A 23,446-nucleotide genomic window follows, 5' to 3' on the forward strand; every position below is an offset into this window, starting at 1 on the left:
GTTGTTGACGCCATCCGATTGTCCTGGTGTGGTCTTCTGCTGCTGTAACCCATCCGCCTCAAGGTTCAACATGTTGTGTATTCAGAGATGCTCTTCTACATGAACCAGTTGTAATGACTGGTTATTTGAGTTACTGTTGCTATTCTATCAGCTCAAACCAGTCTGGCCATTCTCCTTTGACCTCTGGCATCAACAAGGCATTTGGGCCCACAGAACTGCCGCCCACTGGATATTTTCTCTTTTTCGGACCATTCTCTGTAAACCCTAGAGATGGTTGTTAATAATCTACTGCGTCCCCCTTCATCTCCACTGGCCCCTACATCTGATGAATGTAACACATTTCTTAGTTTTTTCACTAACAAAGTCTCAGCTATCTACCAGGATTTGCTGAAGGTTCAATCACGTAGTTCTTCTTTCTCCACTTCCTCCCAGATGACTGTCTTACCCTCTCTGTCATTCTCCACTTTTTCTTTAGTTAGCTCTGATCTTATAATTAAACTCCTCACCAGTTCTAAGTCTACTACCTGCATTCTTGATCCTATACCTACATCTCTGCTTAAACAGGGCGTCTCTTCTCTATCCTCATCTGTCATCTTGTTAATCTTTCCCTTGTTTCTGGTCACGTTCCGTTGGAATTAAAGACATCTGCCATCACTCCAGTTATCAAAAAACAGAATCTTGACACTACTGTTCTAAATAATTATCGCCCAATATCTAATCTACCATTTCTCTCAAAGATCCTTGAACGCGTGGTGGCCTCCCAACTACTTCTGTACATGTCTTCCAATAATCTTTTTGATATTTTCCAGCCTGGCTTCCGTGCTCGGCACAGCACTGAGACTGCTCTTGTTTATGTGTTAAATTACCTTCTTCTCTCCTTCGATAATGGCTATGCTTCTCTTCTTTTACTCCTCGATCTCATTGCTGCCTTTGATACAATCAATCATGCAATTCTGCTCTCATGGCTCCGTGATCTTGGGTTTTCTGGTACCATTATTTATTGGTTCACTTCATACCTTTCGGATAGTTGTCAGTTCATACACTTGGGCAATTGTAAATCCGATTTAGCTCCGGTTGCTCAGGGTGTTCCTCAGGGCTCGGTGCTAGGACCACTGCTCTTTACCATTTATATTCTGCCACTCGGTGAGTTGTTGTGACAGTGTGGATTAAAATACCATCTCTATGCTGATGACACACAGCTTTAAACCTCATGCACCCTTCCCACCCCCATTCATCACTAAATGTATCTTTGAATTCAACCTGGGGCTACATGCTAATTTTCTTTTATTAAATGCCCATAAGACTGAGTTTCTTATTATTGGTACTAAGTTTCTGGCCTTTTCCCTTGCCAATACATCGCTTACTGTTGCTGGTATGCCGGTCAACTCATCCCCTGTTGCACGTAATCTTGGGGTTCTGTTTGATCCGACTCTTTCATTTGGACCTCAGATACGTTCACTCACTAAGTCAGCCTTCCTCCAACTCCGCAATATCTCCCGCCTTCGTTCATTTCTGTCTCCTAAATCTGCTGAAACCTTGGTTCACGCTCTCATCACTTCCAAACTAGATTACTGCAACTCTCTCTTCTATGGTCTCCCCTCTAAGTCTCTTCGGTCCCTTCAGACTGTTCAGAATGCTGCTGCTCGTGTTCTGATCCAGTCAAGGAAGTACGACCATATAACACCTGTCCTAGAGCATCTTCATTGGCTTCTGATAAATCTCCGTATCCAGTACAAAATTCTAGTACTCACTTTTAAAGCACTCTCTGGTTTGGCTCCCATATATCTGGCTAATCTTTTGCACCGCTAAAAAGCACCGGTCTCTTAGTTGTTCCCAGATTCAAGTTGAGCACCATGGGTGGTCGATCTTTTAGTGTGTTGGCTCCGACCCTCTGGAACTCTCTTCCCCTCTCTCTCCGTCTTTTACCATCTCTCAACACAGTCAAGGCTCAACTAAAGACCCATCTATTTAATCAACATTTTCTCACAACTTCCTCTACTTAGGTCAATTCTATGGGATTTCTGTTTTTCTTTCTATTGTCTTTCTATTTATTTTTGTCTGTTTTGTTCTTGTCTGTTCTTTTTTGTATTTCTCTGAAAAGTGTCCTTGGGTACTTTGAAAGGTAACTATTATTATTATTATTATTATTATTATTATTATTATTATTATTATTATTATTATGGTTGTGCATGAAAATCCCAGTAGATCAGCAATTTCTGAAATACTCAGACCAGGCCGTCTGGCACCAACATCCATGCCACGTTCAAAGTCACTTAAATCTCCTTTCTTTCCCATTCTGATGCTCGGTTTGAACTGCAACAGATCGTCTTGGTCATGTCTACATGCCTAAGTTAAGTTGTTGCCAAGTGATTGGTGATTCAACATTTGTGTTAATGAGCAGTTGGACAGCTGTACCTAATAAAGTGGCCAGTGCGTGTACATGTGCAAATGAGTTCACGACACTTTGGTAAAACTAAAGTCTTAAAGGTGGTGTAAGCTAAAGTGCAATAAGGAACTGGCATAGATATGGGCCTTTACTCTGATGAACAAGAGCAACTTGTAAGAAAAACTTACCAATGGTCTAAAAACTGCCTCCAGTTCACAAGACATTCCTGCAGACAGGGGCCCGGGTGGCATGAAACTGGAATGAATTCAGAACAGAGATTAGGAAAAGGTTATACAAAACTTCCCAAAGGTTGACAGACAGAAACTGTACTGCCCATGTTAATCTACAGTCAATGTAATAAGTATTCAGTCCTGTTTACTTGTTGCACACATGGTGTAGTATATTTGATTGGCTATACATTTTTAGCAATCAATCTGAACTTAATCAATCATAATGATGAATTTAACTGAGTTTTTACAGAGTTTCGAAACCGAAAAAAAAAAGTATTCAGACCATTTATTCAATACTTTGTAGAAGACCATTTGGAAACAATACCAGCTACAAGTCTTCTTTGATACATGTCTGCACGCTTTACACACCTGCAAAGGGTCTGAATACTTTCTAAAGTATGGGATGCATGGTTTCTGAAGCCGAACCTAAGCGTAGAAAATGGTGGATACTGAGGAAGGCAGGATCCAAACAATGCCATCAACTTTTTCCACAAGGCAAGCAAATGTAGGTGTTTTAGCAAGAAACTGTGACGCTCGATATAGGAGGCACGACGAACGTCAAACTGTGCAACGTATAACATTTATTGAATTAACAAACACGTGAAGCTCTGTGCGGAGTGCAAACGGAACACACACCTCTCACACAGGCACGAAACTTTAGACAAAGACGAGCACAAGACACTGCGTGAACGCACATTATATAGGTGATTAACACAGACCCTCGTGATCTCGAGACAAGGCACAGGTGATACTACGAACACGCTCACGGACAACCCACACCCACGGAACTACTTATATGGACATAACAGCACGCAGACAACATAGCGGCACGCCCACAGGGAAGGGTCCGGGTCTGTCACCGTAACAGAAACTTAAAAACAGATACCGGTTGAGGACAAGTACAATTTTATCAACTATGTCCAACCATCCATTTACTGTCTTGGTGAACGTTATAAACGTGTTACATTTTTTGTATACCACTGGTGTCAAAACTGGGGTTAGTCAGTCATCTGTCACTTGGCTTGGGGCTTGTAATATGTATGAACTCATTTACATGGGGTTGTGTGGATACTATCAAGTTGCATTATTCTGCCCCTGCTTTAAATATAAATCAGTGTTTTTGTTTATACACACACAACTACAGAATTCCCATGAGATTAGACTTACACCAGAATGGATACACTAGCAAATTACTACAAACATAAGTGCACTTGCAGAAGGATGATTTATCATCATAAACATTAATATAAACAATAATTATATAACTTTTGTAAATGTCTATAGACCAAACATTGACAATCCATCCATTTCATGTTTTTTTCATTAAGCTCTACAATCTTTCTGATTCTCCATTTATAACTGGAAACAACTTCAATATGGTCACTGACCCATATTTGGATATGATGCACATCGTCAGCAATCTACAGAAACAATAAAATAATGCATGTCTGACTTTATGGTTTGTGCCTTAAACACCTTATTTTGAAATAATTACAATTTAATTCTCCAGTTCACCGCTCAGTAATCTTATCGTAACTCCATTAAATCTAGCATCTCAAACATACAATATATTTTGAGTTAGTGTATTTTTATGCTCTGTTTCATTCTTGTTACTGTCATTAAATGCTTCAGTTGGAGACTTGCATTATCCAAAGAGAACCTCAAAGTTGTGACGCGCGGGCAGGGCGAAGGATGAGACACTGAATCCTTGCTTCACAGACAGTCACTTTTAATTTCACACAGAGATTGTGCAACAGCGCATGAGAAACACTCAAACACGCACACAGAAATGTGTAGACTCTAGACAACGACGAGCACAGGACACTGCGCGAGCGCACATTAAATAGACAAATCACATTAGTCCCACGTGATTACGAGACGAGCCACAGGTGAGACATATTATCACAGGACATAACCACCACCACGAATATCCATAGACGCAGACGATGCACGTGGACAACGTAAACACACGCCCAAAAGGGAGGGGCCGGGGTCCTCAACGTGACAAAAGTAAATTACAATATGATACAATATAGCCCAATGAATTTACAAAAAAAACCTCAAATTGACAGAAACAGTTTGAAAACATTAACTAATTTGGTGAAATTTTTAGCATACTTAGTAAAACATAAGGAAGAAAAAAACAATGATTACAGGAATCAGTGCAAGAAATTCTTTTTTTCCAAAAACAATATTCATTAGACCAAGATCCAGAAGCATAAGATATCACCAAGTTTCTCATTAATATGAACCATAACACGTGAAGAATTTCATAATGCCCTCAACCACTTGCTTGATAATAAAGCACTGTTATGTCTGGAGCATCCATCTTGCCTCTTAAGGGCATTTCCCACAATCCTCTTGTACATTCCCAGTCCCCAGCCTATTCCAATTGTGTTTTTAACAGTATTTTGTCTGTGTAGTTAAACCCCTCAGTTTGATGTCTGTGCTCTGGCTAGTCTTAGTGTTTCCAAGCCATTTCTGTGTAGTTTTGTATGCCACTCTGATTCTGATCTTATAAATGGATTTTTTCAGTTTTCTTTTACCCGGCCCTAGTGTGATTATTTTGCCTGTTTATTCTCTAAGCTTGTTTTTTCCTTTTTGCTTATACCTGTGGATTGCCCGTTTGCTTATTATTATATTGAACCTTATTATCTATGCCTGCATTCAACTCCTCTTCTGCATACCAGGCCTGACAAGCACCAGGACCTGACAGCTTTCTTGCCAAGTTCTACAAGCACATTTGGACTCTACTCATTCCACTTTTGACCAGATTGGTAGATAAAACAAAACAAAAGATAATGTAACTGTCATGTTACAGTCTGGACCCCTCCCTTTGTGCATGTGAATGTGTAGTTAGCATCCATATATGTACTTCCTGTGAGTGTGTTTGTTTGAATATGTCAGTCAAATGTGTCACACTCAGGGATTGTTATGTGTTTAGTATATATTGTGTGCGTATATGTCCCGTGCTCGTGCTTTTTTGAGTCACTACCTGTATGTAAAAGTGCTATTCTCGCTGTTAGCCAATATTGTTAACAAACCACTCATCTCCTCACCCTGCTTCTTACCTCGCCTGTGACAGGAAGATGAGCCACTAAAGGATGCCTGGATATAGGAGCAAAAGAAAGAAGGGTAATCACGAGAAAAAGGAGACGCGTCATCACAGGCTTTTCCCTGTGTATCCTCGCGCTGCTACCAACAACGCAAGGGAAGCAAGGGAAAAGCAATTTGCGAATACTGAGGTACGCTCTCGAGGCAAAGGAGGACGGTTTTTCCCAGGATCTCGCAGACCAAGCGAGGCGCAACGCGACCAGCCAGCCAGCAAGGAACTCCTCCTCAGTGCCAGTGGCAGACGAGTACAGATGAGCTGATGACGCTCTGTACCAGAGTAATGTCTCCGACCCCTTCACAGTACAAGTTCGGGGAAGAGGACTCTGAGGAGGAGGGTCCGCCTCCCTCTGTGTATCCCTCTGTGTATTCAGGACACCGTGGATTAGGAGACGAGGTCAGTCCTCCTCTGTCAGAATACTCGGATGAGTCTGAACTCTGCAGGGAAGAAAACACCAGCCCTTCTCCCTCAGAGCGCTGTCTGGAGGAAGACGAGGGAGACCCCATCAGCATGGTCGTACCACAAGGAGTAGGAGCACCGAGCAGAGAAGTGTCCCCTTCTTTCCTCTATATGTAGTGCCCGAGGGCTGCACCTCAGAGGATGCCAGTATGAGAAGCTATATCTCTTCGAAAGACGAGGACAAGATGGAGGCGGAAGAAGAGGAACCTCCTGACCCTTTTGAGAAAAGAATCAAATGTCAACATGCTAGAGACAGGTGGGGTTCAGAGGCTGTGACACACATGAATTCCAGGAACAGGCAGGGGTTAAGACAGGGGAATCCAAATGATAAAATTCGAGGGAGCAGGCTAGAGATGAAACAGGACCAGAGAACAGAGATTTCCAAATGCATACTTGAAAATGCTTAGCATGCACTCATGATAAGGTAGCAATACTTCACAACTAAGGGAAGGGAAAGTGAGCCTTATATATACTGGGACAGAAACAGGTATACTCAATAATCCAGTGATGATGATCGCGTTATGGCTGTTCGAGCTGAGAAGAGTGAACAATTCTGGGTGTGGGAGTTATGTTGATTCGGTGACGTGACAGTACCACCCCCTGATGCGGATGGCTGTAGAACAAGGGTGACCAATGAGGGTCCTGCAAAGGCGGCCCCGTGGACGAGGGGCAGGCTTGTGCAGATAGCATGCATGGAAGTCCGCTAGGAGTCCAGGATCCAGTACGTCTCTCCGAAGGACCCAGCTCCGCTCCTCCGGGCCATAACCCTCCCAGTCAAACAGGTACTCCAGGTTACGACCCCGTCTCCTGGAATCCAGAATGAGGTTAATAGTGTAGATGGGATCCTTTTTGCTCATAACATGAGAGGAAGGAACATCTTGAGGTAAGCTCACTCTCAAGGGACATGTGAAACGAACATGACATGCGACAATGCTGAGTTAACTTGAGACGGTAAGTAACTTCATTAACTTCATTTCAGTAAAATCATTAGTCGATTTCAAAAGGATCAGTACACTTGGGACCTAATTTATGATAAGAGTCTGTTGAACGAAGGTTGCACATGGATAACCACATCCAATCACCGGGGTTGTATGTCGTTGTAGCACACGTTCTATCCATTGGTGTGTCTCCTCAGATACGTTGGAGACTACAGGAGAGCATGGGCAACTGGAATCAAAGAACATGCTCAAAATCGTACTGCAGGTGAAAAGCGATCGACTTCGATCAGGACTGATCAGGACTGTTGCCTAGGGAACAAGGCAGGTCAGTAACAAAATCCATAGTAATGTGTGACCAAGGTCTCTCTGGGACTAGGAGAGGCATGCGCTTGCTCGCTGGTAAGGTTTTAGGGACTTTACTCTGACTACATATAGTGCAGGGAGCAACAAATTGGTGCACATCTGTGATCAGCGACTCCCATCAATATTGGCTAGACAAAGTTGTCATGTTTGTGTCTACCCTGGGTGACCAGTCGTAGCAGGTGAGTGAGCCCATGTGATAAGCTGCTCCCTACATGAGCTGGGGACGTATGTCCTGTCTACGGGACACTCAGGCAGAACGTCCACCTCGGGGAGTAGCCGCTTGATCTTGTCATCAATCTCCCACCTGATGGATGACAAATGTACTTGCGGGGAAAACTTGCTAAACTGATCGAAACAGTGAAAGCGAAACTGACCAACAGGATCCCCATCTGAGGCAGATACTTTGAGCAGTCTTGACAGGGGTCAGGTAGGAATTCCCATCTCTTTGACCAGCCCCAGTACGAAATTCCCCTCCGCACTGGAATCTACAAGGGCTGTAAGATAACGAGGGGACTCAGAGTGAATAAAAACAGGTATAGTCAAAGCTTTGGGCACCAACTCACTATCAGTAGGAATCATTATTTTAGTACATGACAAGGGTCTGGTTTCGTCACTAGGAGCGTGGAAGCGCAGAGGGCGAACTGGGCATGTACGGATAGTGTGCCCCAGGTGGTCTTCCCGAGGTTTCTTCCTATTCCCCACCATCATGGGAGTTTTTCCTTGCCACTTGTTGCCTCTGGCTTGCTCATTAGGGATTTGGACCCATATGATTGTTAATCTTGTAAATCCTGTAAAGCTGCTTTGTGACAACATGTGTTGTGAAAAGCGCTATACAAATAAATTTGATTTGATTTTATGATGATTGTGTGAAGGCTGTTCGAGCTGGGAAGAGTAGGATTCCTGGTGTTGTAGTTATGTTGGTTCGGTGATGTGACAATTATATAAATTAGGCTTTGGAGAATCAATTCTAAAATGGATTAAAATTTACACACAGTCACATTCATTACTATTTATTTATCTTTCGCATCTTTTCTTAGTTTTTCTAATCTCTTTAATTGTTGTCAATGCCGTTGGCCAGAGGAGGATGGGTTGCCCCGCTGAGTCCTGGTTCCTCTCAAGGTTTCTTCCTTATGCTCTTAGGGAGTTTTTCATTGCCACGGTCACCTTTGGCTTGCTCACTGGGGGCTTGGACTGGGTCACTTGTAAAGCTGCTTTGTGACAACAACTGTTGTAAAAAGCGCTATATAAAAATTTTTGATTGATTGATTACTAACGGACTCACATCACCAAACTTCACACTTCTGAGAGGTGCTTGGCAAGGATGTCCACGCTCACCACACTCACCATTTTCTCAGTAATTGCAGTATGGTTAGAAAAAGCGATATATTTGACATATCACAAATACAAAAGATATTCAAACTCACTCAGAACATGAAATTGTAACATTGAGTGCGACTTGACAAACAAGGCAGCGTTCAAAGTGAAAGACACTAACGTCACGTTAATTGAATGGATAGGGCGATAGCGCACACTAAACATGAACACATACAGGTGACTGACTGTAACAAAGACGAGCACAGGATGTTACACACAAGCTTTATACACATTAACTAACAAGCACCGTCTGAATCACATTAGACTAAAGACACGAGTGAACATACACACACCCAACCACACCCCCACATGTACATACATGGACACGGACTACGTAGACACAAAGGGAGGGGTCTGGGGCTGTAGCGCAGACCTGGGCAAACTCCGGCCCGCGGGCCACATCCGGCCCGTTATGCATCCCTCTCCGGCCCGCAAGAGGCCAATCATAAATTAAACAAATATCTATGTCGTGCGTGCAATACAACTGTGATGCTTTTATTTTGAAATCGCTACGTTTGTGTTAATTCCGTGTGGACGTATGTGCGCGTGTGTGAGCTGTGCGAGAAACAGTAGGGTTAGGTAGGTGATCAGCGACAAATTTAGGCTGAATTTATACTTTCGCGAATGAACATAGCGCGCGAACCTCCGCGAACGGCAGAACATTTACGTGACGAATTTTAATGTTGCATTGTGTTCCAGGTTTGAAATGTGCTGGAATTTAGGCTAAAGTAGGCTACTTGAAAATGCTTGAAATTGTGACTGTATTTCGATTCACAACAAATAGCTGACTGAACAGGGGAGTAATTCCAGAAAGCGGATTTAGTGACGAAACCGGGTAAGTAAACTCAGAGTTAATGAAAACTCAGGGTTTTCTGTTCCAGAAACCGAGCTTAGAGATAACCTGAGTCAGCCGGGAAATATTGAAATGGACCTTGAAAGTGCCGTAGAAGTGATTTAAAGGTAGGTTTAAGCCTGGTTTATACTTGATGCGGCGCGAGGGTCCACGCGGCAAAAATGACGTAATCGTGGTGACTCCGCCCGTGTGCGAGGGCCTTGCGCGCTGTCGATGAACAAAGTCATGTTTGCAGGGATTATACATCTTTACAAGGTGGAATTAAAGCACTTGTACATCACTTTCAAGGTCCATTTCAATATTTCCCAGCACGTTAAACTTAATTAAGTTAAATATTTATACATATACTCGAAATAATTCGCTTTTAATCACATTATTTAATGGTGGTTTATTTTCAAAACGCCCAATCTTAACGTCTTCGCTTTCTCTCATGTTTCGTCCTGGAATTACAAGAGGCTCGTATTTGTTAATGTAATACAAGAAAACTGTTCAGTCAGACAGATATTTGTTGTGAAACGAAGTAGTTACAATTTCAAGCATTTTCAAGTATTTAGCCTAAATTCCAGCACTTTTCAAATCTGAAACAAAAAGCAACATTAAAATTGGTCAGGTAAATGTTCCTTCCCCTGTTTTTGAGGGGTGTTTCTTTACACGAACACATATCGTTTCAGACAACACTGCACAGAATGTGATGCGGCAAGTATAAACGCCTCCGCCGTTCGCGGAAGTTCGCGCGAGGTGGGCGGAGCCACCGCGATGACGTCATTTTCGTTTGTGTGGCCCTCTGACACAATTCAGGTTTCTCATGTGGCCCCTTGTAAAAATTAATTGCCCACCCCTGCTGTAGCGTGACAGAAATCAGCTAATATGAAGATAATATATTATTGTTCATGCAAAATCATGTCATTTCCACTGACTATCCAAACGAACCGATTATTCTGTTAACTGGACCAATCCCACCATCCTTTTGTCACGGTGACAGCTCCGGACCCCTCCTTGTGGGCGTGTCGTTATGTTGTCTGCATGCAGTTATGTCCATGTTTGTAGTTCTGTAGTCCCCCCCCCCCCCCCCCGTATCTGCAGCTTTCCGAACGTCGGACGAGGAGGGCGTCAGCCCCCCTTCGTCGTTGTACTCGGCACCAACAGTGTACTACGGGGAAGGCGAGGACGAAGCCAACCCCACTCCGTCAGTCCACTCGAACCCCAACGAGCACTCCGGTGCTGAAGAGGAAGAGGTCAGCCCTCCGCCTTCTGTTTGCTCTGAACCCACGGTGCGTTACGGAGAAGAGGAGGAGGGGAAGAGGAAGAAGTCAGCCCCTGTCCGTCCGTTTGCTCACCCCCCTCCGAGTCCAACAACGAGAGCGAGGAGGAAGACCGTGCTTCTGTTTACTCGGAGACCATGTGGTCTGAGAAGGGGTGCCCACAAGGGGAGGAGGTTCCTCGTGCCCCCTCGGAGAGGAGCAGCATGAGTTGTTCCCGCTACCTGACCTCTGAGGAGCCAATGTCGCTAGGTCGGGGCGACTCCGAGGGAAAAGAGGAGATGGAAACGTCAGGGGGTGAGGTGGCGCTGTCCCCGGGAGCGCGAGTGGGCGGTGGCACAGTCCGTGGCCCGATGTGGGGGTCCGGAGTGCCCTTGGAGGTGCCGCATAAAGCCGCCAGTAAGCGGCGAAGGGCAAGCCCTTCGGTAGCACCCAAGGCACCCCCAGAGAGAAGACCGGGCATCCAGTCAGCGGGTGCACCGAGCAGCGCAACGCGGAGGGACTCCGCCGCCTGTCCCACCGGCGACACCAGGAGGGGTCACGCCACTGCTAGCGCTCTGGCAGGCAGCCAGAACGATGTTGTGGCTGCCTGTACCTGTGTGTTTGTCCATCCCTGTGTTTTTCCCAAACCCCCTTTTCCCTCTTGTGCCCTTTATGTTGAACGTGCCTGTGTGTGTGTTTGTGACTGTGCCCGTGTTTAATGTATTTTCTCCTGTCTTCCCAGGGAGGGTGTTTTAGAGCTGTTCGTGGCGGTTCCCGCCATAGGGGGAGACGGCTCTCGGGGGCTCGTGGCTCCGGACCTGCCCGTCTGTGTAGGTTCGGGGCTTTCCAGCTTCGCGGGACGCTCCGGGAGTAGCGAGCCCCTGGTGGGGGATTCTGTCATGGTGACAGCTCCGGACCCTTCCTTGTGGGCATGTCGTTATATCGTCTGCGTGCAGTTATATACATGTTTGTAGTTCCGTAAGTTCACTGGGGAATGTGTTCAGCACCTATTTAATGTGCGTTCGCGCAATGTCTCATGCTCGTCTTTGTCTTGAATCAGTGCCTGCGTGAGTGTTCGTGTTTCTGTGTGCTTGCGTCATCGCTCTGGACTTCACGTGTGTATGTATTGAAGTACATGTTTCACCTCAACAATGATCGTCGTGCCTTCTCCTTCGTTCGTTACACCTTTCACTCAAGATGAACTTACCAAACACTGCTATCCAGTATCTACCCATCCCCCAAAACACACTCAACACACATATTTGGACATCAAAATCTTCACCCAGTTGTCAGAGCTGTCTAATTGCAATCCATTACTCATAATTATAAATGATAACCTTCAATGTTAGACAAAACCTGCTATTATCCCTTACTGTCAGAATATCTTATATAAAACTGGCAGAATTACCAAACGTAAACAGCTGTTTTCTCAGATTCCAATTCTATCTCCCTCTACCTGGTTCAACACATTCAAAATTCTTTTTTAGCAAAACCAATATGACTGTGTATCGCTAGTAATTGTTCAACAATTGATAAATATATATCATTGATTCTGAAAGAAGCAAAGTACATACAGTGCATCATAAATTATATGAGCTTGTTGGGTTCATAGAAAAACAGGAGTTTTACAAGAGAAGTTCCAAAGCACAACTGGTCGGTTTGTGAGGGTTTTGCGCACTGGAAGCTGCTCTGCTTGAGCCTCTGCTTTCGAAAGACAAAGCAATCGATACCACATGGCCAAATGCCAGAAAGAAGCAAAGCACACAGACGGATGGGCACATGGAGGCCCAATAACTACAGCCAGCCATCTAGACTTGTTTTTTATTTTTTATTTTTTAAGTCTGGTATCATAAACGCACCATCTGCCTACACCTGATTTTCCCTAACTCTAATTTACGCTTATTCTTTCCCCTCTTGTTGCTCCCTTTTCCGTCACTATTTTACTCTGACATTTCCTGGACACACCTCAGCACTCTTTTAACAGTGTTTCAGGGCCATAAGTGCCTCTCACCTCCTCACAAACATCTGTGTGCTTGACAATTCTTCAACAGTTACGCAGCATAAACGCATTGCCAGCATTCCACATGCTCCTGTTGTGCTGTCTTCCACCTCTGTGGGCTTTTCTTACGCAAAGTCCAGAAGTTGAATGGAAAGTGAAGAAGAAACTGAATAGAAGGCCAGTGTGAAGAGGAATGCCCCTTAAGCCATGGGCCCAACCTTGATACACCACATGATTGGCTGAATATTGATCCAGTGGTGTAGAATCTGAGCTTCACTAATGTATTTTGAATCTACTGTGCTGTGTTGCAATCATGACTAACATTTCTGGCATAAATATTTTAGATATTGCAGTACTACTTAAAAATTTATTTACGAATAATGAATAGAAATATTGAGCAGCAAAGTATATAAAAAATAATATACATGTAATCAATTACCATCAACAATATATATATTTATATATATATATATATATATATATATATATATATATATATATATATATATATATATATATATATATATATATATATATACCTAATAATGATCCACCGTCATTTTCTTCCTGCTCAAACTAGGCTGCCACAACACAGGGCAAGACATATGACTAATCTCTCCCAGGTGAGGCTAATATAATGAGTTCAGCTAAAAGAGATATACCTCACTCCCAGGCTGAAGGTACAGTAGTAGCTGTTGCTTTGCTCTTTAATGTCCACTTTTCAATTAGTACAAAGTTAAATGAGACCGTGGGGTTCAAAATGAACCTTTCATGACATTATCTGTCAACGTTCCTTTCCTGTTGCAATAAATGAAATGTGAAATAATACGGTTTCAGGTGCAGTGGATTCAATCCAATAGCTGCACTATTATAGAGTACATATTCATCATAGATCCTTAATAAAGAATCTGTTTCTTGTATACAGTAGTATATAAATTATTTATAAGTATTTGAGATTTAAAATATTTGTTAAGATACAAAAAGTAATTTATGGACAAATCCAGCATTTAGATTTGAATGTGGACTTGAATGTAGAAGAAGCCCTTAAAAATGGGAAGCTTCAAATGTTGGAAAGTGCTGCTGATAGAAGTCAGCGTGAATTAGACAGATGATGAGATGATGCAGCAGAGGAAGTGATCTGTACATGCTGGGAAGAAGGAAACATTTGTCATCAAGATCCAAAGTAGATAAATATAGCTAAATAAAAAAAAATCAAACAGTTTGTGTGCCATCAACCCGTTTCCTGTGTGTGGTGAACTGAGACAGCAAGCTGTTCGTGTGTGTGTGTGTGTGTGTGTGTGTGTGTGTGTGTGTGTGTGTGTGCGTGTGCGTGTGCGTGTGTGTGTGTGTGTGTGTGTGTGTGTGTGTGTGTGTGTGTGTGTGTGAACGCATATGACACTGAGACCCAGGAGAAGAGGCTCTGGCAAAAAGCAAAAAACAGAGGGAGAGAAAAAGATGGAAGGAGATAGAGATAGAGAGTGAGCGAGCACGATCCATTTTTAGAAAATCTGGGGGCGTCAAAGGAGGCAGAGACATATGGCAACCAGAGCAGAGTGTTCAGAATCCTACTACCACTGCTCACTTCCACACGAGTACAGACTGATTCAGATTACATAAACACCAAACCTGACAGCCAGGTATGAATAATATCCAAGAATAATAAACTTCAACAGCGTAAAGTATGCAAAATCCCAACATGTCTACAAATAGTGTCAATCACACTCCAATGGTGGGAGAACCCAACATCCAATGTGTTTTTGCCTATATGGGACTTAGATCTGATTTGTTAAGCAGAGTGATCATAAAATTGCCTAAAACAGCAAAAGCACCCTCAACAGCTGATCAATATTGTCTTTGGTCTTTATGTAAACTTTAGGAGGTTCTTACCGTGTAATTTATTACAGTAAGTTGATTCACTCACCTTACTGATATAAATTCCAAGAGGTTCTGAGAAACTCCCAGAAATCTGCAGTAGTTTGTGGTGTGACAGGCATTAGTAAGAATAACCTTCTTCTTGTATGTCCTTCCAAGATCAAAGTCCTACAAAACACCATGTTACTCTATTAATTCAAAATACAAATATACACGCTTACATCTACTATATGCTTGAGGAAAGTCTAAACACAAAGCATCATGAAACCCCCACCTTAAAGAGGATCGTTTCTGGCTTGCTGACAAATGGTGGATGCTTCAACACTTTGCCAGCTGCTGATATCTTGGCTGCTTTTGAGGTATGATTTTTAGCCAGGCCTGTCTTTGTGGATTTCAAAGATTCTTCAAGAAGACCCTCTTCATCTTCATCTGGTACACTCTGAAATGTTTGGATTTGAAATAAATAAATCAATAAATAGAAATTAATTCTGTACTTTAATACAACATTTGGTGATTTGTGTGGTGTATAGATTTGCTGATCTATTTCCACCATACATTATGTTCTTTTGTATAAGACACAGCCATTCTAATGAATACGCTATATTGCATGGCTAGTATATAATTATGTCAACTATTGTAGAGTATGCCATCTATGCTCTCCTGAAACATGCAAACTAAACCAAAATAGTAATCAGGGAAAACTATGGCAGCTATGGTGGTGACCGTTTCTTGCTAATACTATCTAACATGCTTGTGAGAGACCAGGTGAATTATTGGGAAGACCTGAGTTTGTTGGGTTAGCCAGTCAATGCAATCCAGGACTAATTTGACCTCAGAAGGAAGAAAGTAGAAGCTTATCTTCGTGTTATGTTCCTCTTCAAGTCCAAAAGTGACACATTTTCCCCCCAGTACAGTTCACAAAACACTTTTCAAAAGCATGTGGGCACAAGAATCACCAAACCCAGTGGAAGTATGTGGGAGTAGGAGGAAGTTCCCAGTTAAAACCCGTTTTGTGCTTGTTAAAATTCCCAGTCTGAGTTCATGGAAACACACACTTTTTTTTGCAGAAATTGCTTTTCTAAAGTTGCTGTATGTTTCTCAAAACAAGATATATTTGCCTACTAAGAATTCAATACAACATTCTAATTTGCTTTGTAATTTCTCCACTCAAATCTTATCGATGCGTATTTCCATACAGACATTCATCTGTATCCGCCCAATGGAGGATGGGTTCCCTTTTGAGTCTTGGTCCTCCCGAGGTTTCTTTCTATTCCCCACCATCTAGGGAGTTTTTTCCTTGCTATTGTCGCCTTTGGCTTGCTCATTAGGGATTTGGACCCATAGTATTGTTAACCTTGTAAATCCTGTAAAGCGCTTTGTGACAACATATGTTGTGAAAAGCGCTATACAAATATATTTGATTTGATTTGATTTGATCTGTATCACAGATAATATCTAAGATTTGCATTCAAGAGTGTAGCCTACATGTGTCTCATAGTCATCGATCTAAAAAGAGTTCTCCAACTCCCTGCCAAAAACAACCTTTTCTAGGTCCAGCCTATCTGTCAAAATGTGTCTGCATTTTGCAGCTGCATCACAGTTTTGACTCAGCCAGTACCCTTTGGGATTAATGGCACTGATACCAGTTGTCATATCATTTAAGCTGCTTTTAATGTGTAGCCTACATTACAGCTCTGGGTCAGCGGGTTGGTGTGGACAGATGCCTCTCAGAAAGGTTGGGGATGCGTCAGGAGGGCCTAATGCCAATACTCGTGGTTCCCCACTGGCCTACAAAACAGTGGTGGGCAGAAATAATCAGCTTCCTTGCAGAGAATACCTAGAATCTCCCTTATTGCAGGTACCTTCATGTCTCAGGCAGGAAGAGAAATAGTTCACTATCACCATGGAACTATGGTGTCTTCATGCTTAGACACGGTCCACTCGACTGGTTTGCCATGTAATGTTGTTTATATCATTCAATATGCGCTAGCCCGGTCTACTTGAACACTGGAATCAGACAATATGCATTTTCCTTATCATATTGGTTTGGGAGGAGTTTTACAAGGATTACCTCCTCGTGCTATACACTTCATGAAGGGTGCATTGCATTTGAGGTCTATTTCTAGATTTGCTGTCCTCATCTGTCTATTGTCCTTGAGGCCATATGTGAGGTTCCCTTTGAGCCTGTGGAGATGTAAGATTAGTCTCATGTAAGACTGCCTGTCTTCTGCAAAGCAAGTGGGCAATCTCGCATTGTCAGTGCATTCCTTCATGTGTGCAGTCTGCACCAGGCAATTCGAAGGCTACGCTGAAGCCTACTGCAGCGTCCATGCCAAGGTCCATGGTTGTGACGTATCTCTCCAGCTTTGGAGCTGTTTCCTTTCCCTCCACCATCATTTAAACACCAGGGGATGCATATCGTCTGCCCTGTGTGTGCATTGTGTACATAAATAAATTGTACCCAGGCTTCCGAAATATGGGACCAGCTGTTTGTTTTGACAACCCAGTTCATAGCAGTCTATTGTCTAAGCAGTACGTCTCTCACTTGGTTGTAGAATCTGTTTTGTTGGCTTACAGCAGCAAGATTATGGAGTTGTCTGAAAGAGTACGGACCCATCCAAAAGGAATGGTGGTGTCGTGGGCCTTTTTTAAAGAGTGTTTCTCTATGTTTTTTCTTTAAGGGTGATTCGGTGCGAGACATTTTGAGCATTTCATAGCTGTGCTCCACCACACACACACGTGTGTTTTTATTGTTTGAATAAGGCAGCTCCTCTAGTAGCTCAGTCTTTTGACCTCTCTCAGTTCATTGTTCACTGTGCAGTGCATGAATATATGAGTGAATCGTCTGAAAGGGTATGTAGGGTTACGCACAAACCCACTGTTCCCTGAGGAAGAGGAACACCGAAGGGTGTCTCACCTCACAGCAGAGCTCAGAGCACAGCGGTAAGTGGACCTGGGGAGAGATGATTGTGATGAAGGCCTGTGGGTGGAGGGACACACCATCCTCGTGAAACACCATCTGCCTTACAGGCATGAATAAAGGTTTCTTCATCCAGAGAGGCAAGGGCGTGATATCCCAAACTCACCTTCCTCTTCCTCAGGGAACAGGGGATATGCGCATAATCCTACATTTTGTATCGCTTTTTATTTCCTCGGTTGCTTAGTTTCCCTATCAAATGCACAAGATAAGGCGCATACATGGAGGCACTGCTGACTGGGCCCGGAAACCTCGAAATACAATTTGAGAATGAAAGGATTAAATGTTTGGGTAATCTGACACTGTTGGCTATTCCTCTGCACCGCTTTGTTAAAATACTCAACCAGACTGTGGAACGTCAATGTGAAAGAAATGCATTATTGAAATGTCCAAAATTAAATCTCATTGACACACTAGAGAAAATATCATTACGACAGCGAGGTAACCCTGATGACCTGACAAATGAATTTCTTGTTTTTCTGGAATTTATTACTATTGTCTATAATAATTTGTTGATTATGAAATTAACAGTTGACTATACGTCATTTTTATATCCCTAAATTCTTCTGCTTGTAGATAGATATGAGACTTTTGTGTAAAGGAAGCCGCTGTTCAAAAGGCCCATCAAGTGAGAGGATTTGAACAGTATAAACGCATTTTAACAAATTTAATCATGTTTGATGAAACTATGTGTTACTAAACATAAAAAAAGAGAAGGGGGAAAAGATAAAACAGTCCTTGACAAGGCTGACTTAATAGGTTTGATGGAGGTTGGTGCTTCAGAAGAAAGAGTGTGGGTCTAAACCAGATAGTGAGCTTGATTACATAATCCTTTTACTCATACTAGGCATAAAGTTAATTTGACGTTTTTAGCTTTCCACATTAAGCACATTAAGCTTTTATGATGATTTTCCATCTACCCAAGAAATCCACTCATGGTATAGCAAGAAGTGGGCTTTGGGTATTCAGTAATTAAATAAATTAAAATGCCTGAATTCATTCAGACAAAGAAAATGGTCCACATGTGAGTATGAGTAAGAGATGAAAATGAGACAGAGATGGTGAATCCAGAGAGAGGAGAGGGAGAGAGAGAGAGAGAGAGAGAGAGAGAGAGAGAGAGAGAGGAGAAAGGAGAGAGCAGACCCAGAGAGAGAGAGAGAGAGAGGAGAAAGGAGAGAGCAGACAAACTGAGAGAGATCGAGAGAGAGAGGAGAAAAGACAGAGCAGACCTAGAGAGAGAGAGGAGAAAGGAGAGAGCAGACAAACAGAGAGATAGAGAGAGAGGAGAAAGGAGAGAGCAGACCCAGAGAGAGAGAGGAGAAAAGAGAGAGCAGACCCAGAGAGAGAGAGAGAGAGAGAGAGAGAGGAGAAAGGAGAGAGCAGACCCAGAGAGAGAGAGAGGAGAAAAGAGAGAGCAGACCCAGAGAGAGAGAGAGAGAGAGAAAGAGAGAGAGAGGAGAAAGGAGAGAGCAGACCCAGGGAGAGAGAGAGAGCTTGCAACTCCTCCCTCATCATGGATGATGTAGGTGACTACACCACAGAGCCCACACATGTACAGCTAGGCAGACACCCACAGGGCAGTGGTGGTACAAATAACAGCATTTCAGTACCACCGCTTTGATAAATACAGTTGGCTTGAACACCGCGTCAATCAAAATGCAGCTTTACGCGTTCTGTGTGGAGTGTTTGGCAAAAGCTAAAACATTATGCTTTGGTCACTAATGGCTCTAAGAACTGGAAAAAATTGCTTATTTTTGGAAAGCATGAAAAGACACACAAAGATTGTGATAGCATGGCAGAGCTACTAGGCAACTGGCAGTCACGGAAACATTGCTTAGATTATAGCATCTGTACGAGTGAGATATCAGAGAGGAGGAATATTTTAGACAAATCACTGCAGACACCTCAATGCTGGTAAGACCATGACTCCCTTTTTAAGGCAGTTATGAGATTGAAGAAAGTACAAGCTGAGACAATTTTCTTGCATAAATGAAACTTCTGAAGGAATCTAACCCTTTCTTACAAAAGTAAAACCCTCCATCAAATACTGTGAGATGTTCCTCCAACATCTCAGACATGGCTGAGTGTTATGTGGAAGAAATGACTAATCTGAGATGACAAAGTCCGAAACGCATGACACTGTGTCTCGTTGCAAAGCCGGCAGTTAATTCAGAGACCACATTCTGGCACTAACATAAATGAGGTCGTTTGATGCATAGTCTATGGAAGCCGAGCAACTCAACTGGCGAACAGAGCAGCAGCGGGTAGCACAGACAGGTGGTGGTGCTGCCATTCCCAGTGGGTCCACCAGGGGGTGTGCAAGCACATTTCAGAATAGTCTGTCATGAGCTGAACTTGGTGTTGTGCCACAGTTGCAGGGCCGTTTCAGATACAGCAGAGCTTTTCAAAATTGTTGGAAAGTGTCTGTTCTTTTTTTCAGCACCACTCTAGTTAACCGTCACCACAAGTTCAATAAGGCTCGGTCCAAACTTGGACTGACACCAGCTGAACTTTCAGCCGGCTCTCTGGGCATGTCAGCTGCAATCTATTAATGCAATTCTTGACGTTTCCCTTGCCGTTTTGGAAGGCGTCTGCCACTGGATCACCCATAGCTGTCGGGCAGTGAACGACGCTTTTCAAGGTTTCTACGCTGTGTTTACTAATGTTCCTTCTTTCTTTAAGAGAGGGATTTCATAAGGTCCTAATGAAAGACACATTAAACCTGGCAGAAGCTTTTATCTGCAAACAAGCTGCACAGTATGACACACACCGAGAAGCAAATGCACGAAAGCACATGTCTCCGAGCTGGATGACACTACCAAGGCCTCAATTCACACCCACAATATCCCTGAACCAGACGCAAAAAAGCATCGACAGAGGCAAATGGAGGATTTTCTCTGAGAGTCAAAACCTCCCCAGGAACTTTGACAACAGAGTTGCTGCTCTGGACAGGATGTTTAGTGAGCGTCTTTCAGGTGCAGACGCGAGCCGACCAGAAGGTGCCTGTAGGCACACAGGACTAATTCCAAGCCCTTCTTGAGTGAACACCATTTAACTGGATTTGCAAAGCAATGTTGGTCGCAAAAGAAGAAGATGAGATGGTGTCCAGACACATTCTAGTCCATAAAAAGGAGTGAATGTCTGCCACAATAGACGTTAGCTGCGCACAACCTTCGAGATCCAGGTATCAAGCCCCCCCCCAATAGTTTGCCTCCTGTGAGGAGTGTGACACTCTTGATTGCATAAAACATTGGGAGAGGGGAGGTGTGATAGTCTTGTAGTCATATCAACTGAGGGCAAAATATTAGAGCTGCTGAGCCATAACAGTCATAGACCAATGTTGTAATTATTGTAAAGAAGAAGCAGGCTGCAATCATAAAGACTTAATGTCGCTCCCATAATCCGGCGTTCAGGCAAAATGGATAATCCATGGCTCAATTAACAAGCACACACAGGAAACAAAACACAAGAAGACAAAGACGTTACTAAGAAAAACCAGCACTTGACTAGACAGAAAGACAAAACAAATAGTTCAACACAGGGGTATAAAGACACAGGAGTAGACAAGGTGAGTACAATCAGCTGGAAACAGTAATGACTAGGATAAGCAATAACAAGGGGTTAAACAAGTAAACAAGAGCAAATGGCAGGTTTGACAGGAAAATCAAAAGAACCCGGAAGAGAGGAGAAAGGGTGGAATACCACCAGGCCTGTGTTGAAAAAATCGATTTTCCGATTCAGAATCGATTCGCATATGATGATCTGATTATCGATTCGTACGTCCAAAGATCGATTTTTTTAGTGAACTTTTACCCCCGCCTCGTCACTGAATTCACGCAGGCGTGCTCGGTCTAACTAACTGTAAAACGACTTGGCGTCGGACAGTGCCGGTAACGACGATAGTCAAATCGGAAATCTAAAAACAGAAGGACAGTTTATCCAGTGTCAGTGACTATTTACAGTTAGTCCGTGTCACTGACCGTTTACCCAGTGTTTTTACAGTTTAAAAAAAGTTTAAAATGTTCTTGTAACGTTGGGCGCAAGGCGATAGACGAGACAGAATCCTTTGCACTTTCCAAATCGTTACGTTTATTACATTTACCGAAGCGCAGACAGCGCACATAAAACACGTTTACATAGAACATGTGTGACTCAAACAACGACGAGCCAGGACGCTGCGCGAGCGCAAATTAAATAGACAAACCACATAAACCCCACGTGATTACGAGACGAGCCACAGGTGAGGACTATCACAAGACGCACCCGCACCCACGGAGATACACCGACGTAGACGATTAGACGCAGACGACGTTAACACGCCCAAAACGGAGGGGTCGGGGACCGTAACGTTAGAGTTCTGTTCTTCTCACTTTAAAGAAAAATACACGTTTACATTTTATACTTTCAGTTTATTAAGTGTGAGCACTTTTAAAATAAAAATGCATTTGGTAGCAACAGCTTTTGGGTGAATTCTTAATTATTTTAATCATAATAATAATGCACTGGTTAGTGTCCCAGTAGGAGCCCAGTGTTGCAGATATAGACACCTCAAAGATGTCCTCTGTTTATTGTCCTGGATTACCTTTCTTGAAGGTAGATTTATGATGACCCTTTTCACCAGTCTTCCAGCCATCAGTAACTACCAACTACTAGTAACTATTTGCTGATTAATATCGATATACTAGTTTTAACATGTTGCTTCTGTACACAGTCAGGAAACAGCTCAAATACATTTTTAATAGCACTAAACCCCGAATTGGATCGAATCGGATCGAATCGATTAAATCGGATTAAATCGAAAAAAAATCGATTCTTAATCTTCAGAATCGGAATCGGATCGATTCTTGGAATTTGAATCAATACCCAGCCCTAAATACCACCTTCAAAAACAAGATATTCTTTAAAACTCCCATTCACAAAGCAGTTATCTGCCTATCTGTAAAACAGAATGTAATAGAAATAATGTTAGTGTCATGGTGCAGCCCGACCCCTCCCTCCAGACGTGTGTATGTGAAGTCTGCGTCTGTAAATGTTCATATATGTATTTCCTTTGGGCGTGGTTCAATGTTCGCGCGTTCATCCGTCTCACAGTTTTATTTAGTAGTGTGGAGAAGCACATGTAAATTCTCATTAACATACAGAACTGAGAAAAATGCTTTTGTCATTTGAGAAATATCTCATAAAAAAGTGATATTGTGCTGTTAACTGAAATCCGCACATTGACATTTTACCAATAATAAGATCCTGACAGCTGAAGACACAATCTCTACTGCAACGTTTGTGGTTACAAAGTGGCCATGTGTACTGCCTTTTTTGATTTATTATTATTATTTAGGATTTTAAATATTTTAAATATCTGGTCCTCTCGCTGGGCATGTGGATACATTAATAATGATTATTAACAAAACTGATTTGTTAATATTTCCTCAGGTGAAAATAAAGTTTAATTGAGAAAAGTTAAATTTTGTCATTTTGTCCTTAAAATTCAGTCACCAGAGTTATTAAACATGAATGCAGCTACAGGGCATAGGGAACATTTCAATGTATCAGTTTATGTCTTGTGTATTTGAATAACATACATATGACCAACTGCTCCAGATAACATTGCTTGTATTTTTAGATACAAGTAGACGGTAAGTAGA

At 42.7% G+C, this 23,446-nt stretch overlaps 1 protein-coding gene across 14 annotated transcripts in view; it reads right to left on the bottom strand.

Annotated features, from left to right (window-relative positions):
* cfap74 (cilia and flagella associated protein 74) overlaps nt 1-23,446 on the bottom strand; it is a 74,978-nt gene that overhangs the window by 41,088 nt on the left and 10,444 nt on the right. For all 14 annotated transcript variants that reach the window (XR_013130489.1, XR_013130485.1, XR_013130491.1 and 11 more), the window contains exons 13-15: nt 15,102-15,266; nt 14,877-14,995; nt 2,575-2,641 (exon numbers count right to left, since the gene is read on the bottom strand). Coding sequence is in view for 3 of the 14 variants with exons in the window: in XM_077003053.1 (XP_076859168.1) it covers nt 2,575-2,641; nt 14,877-14,995; nt 15,102-15,266 (351 nt within the window). In the remaining 11 variants the exon portion in view is untranslated. The remainder of the gene's footprint in view (nt 1-2,574; nt 2,642-14,876; nt 14,996-15,101; nt 15,267-23,446) is intronic.

Source organism: Brachyhypopomus gauderio, chromosome 4 (genome assembly GCF_052324685.1).
Source record: "Brachyhypopomus gauderio isolate BG-103 chromosome 4, BGAUD_0.2, whole genome shotgun sequence".
Lineage (NCBI taxonomy): Eukaryota > Metazoa > Chordata > Actinopteri > Gymnotiformes > Hypopomidae > Brachyhypopomus > Brachyhypopomus gauderio.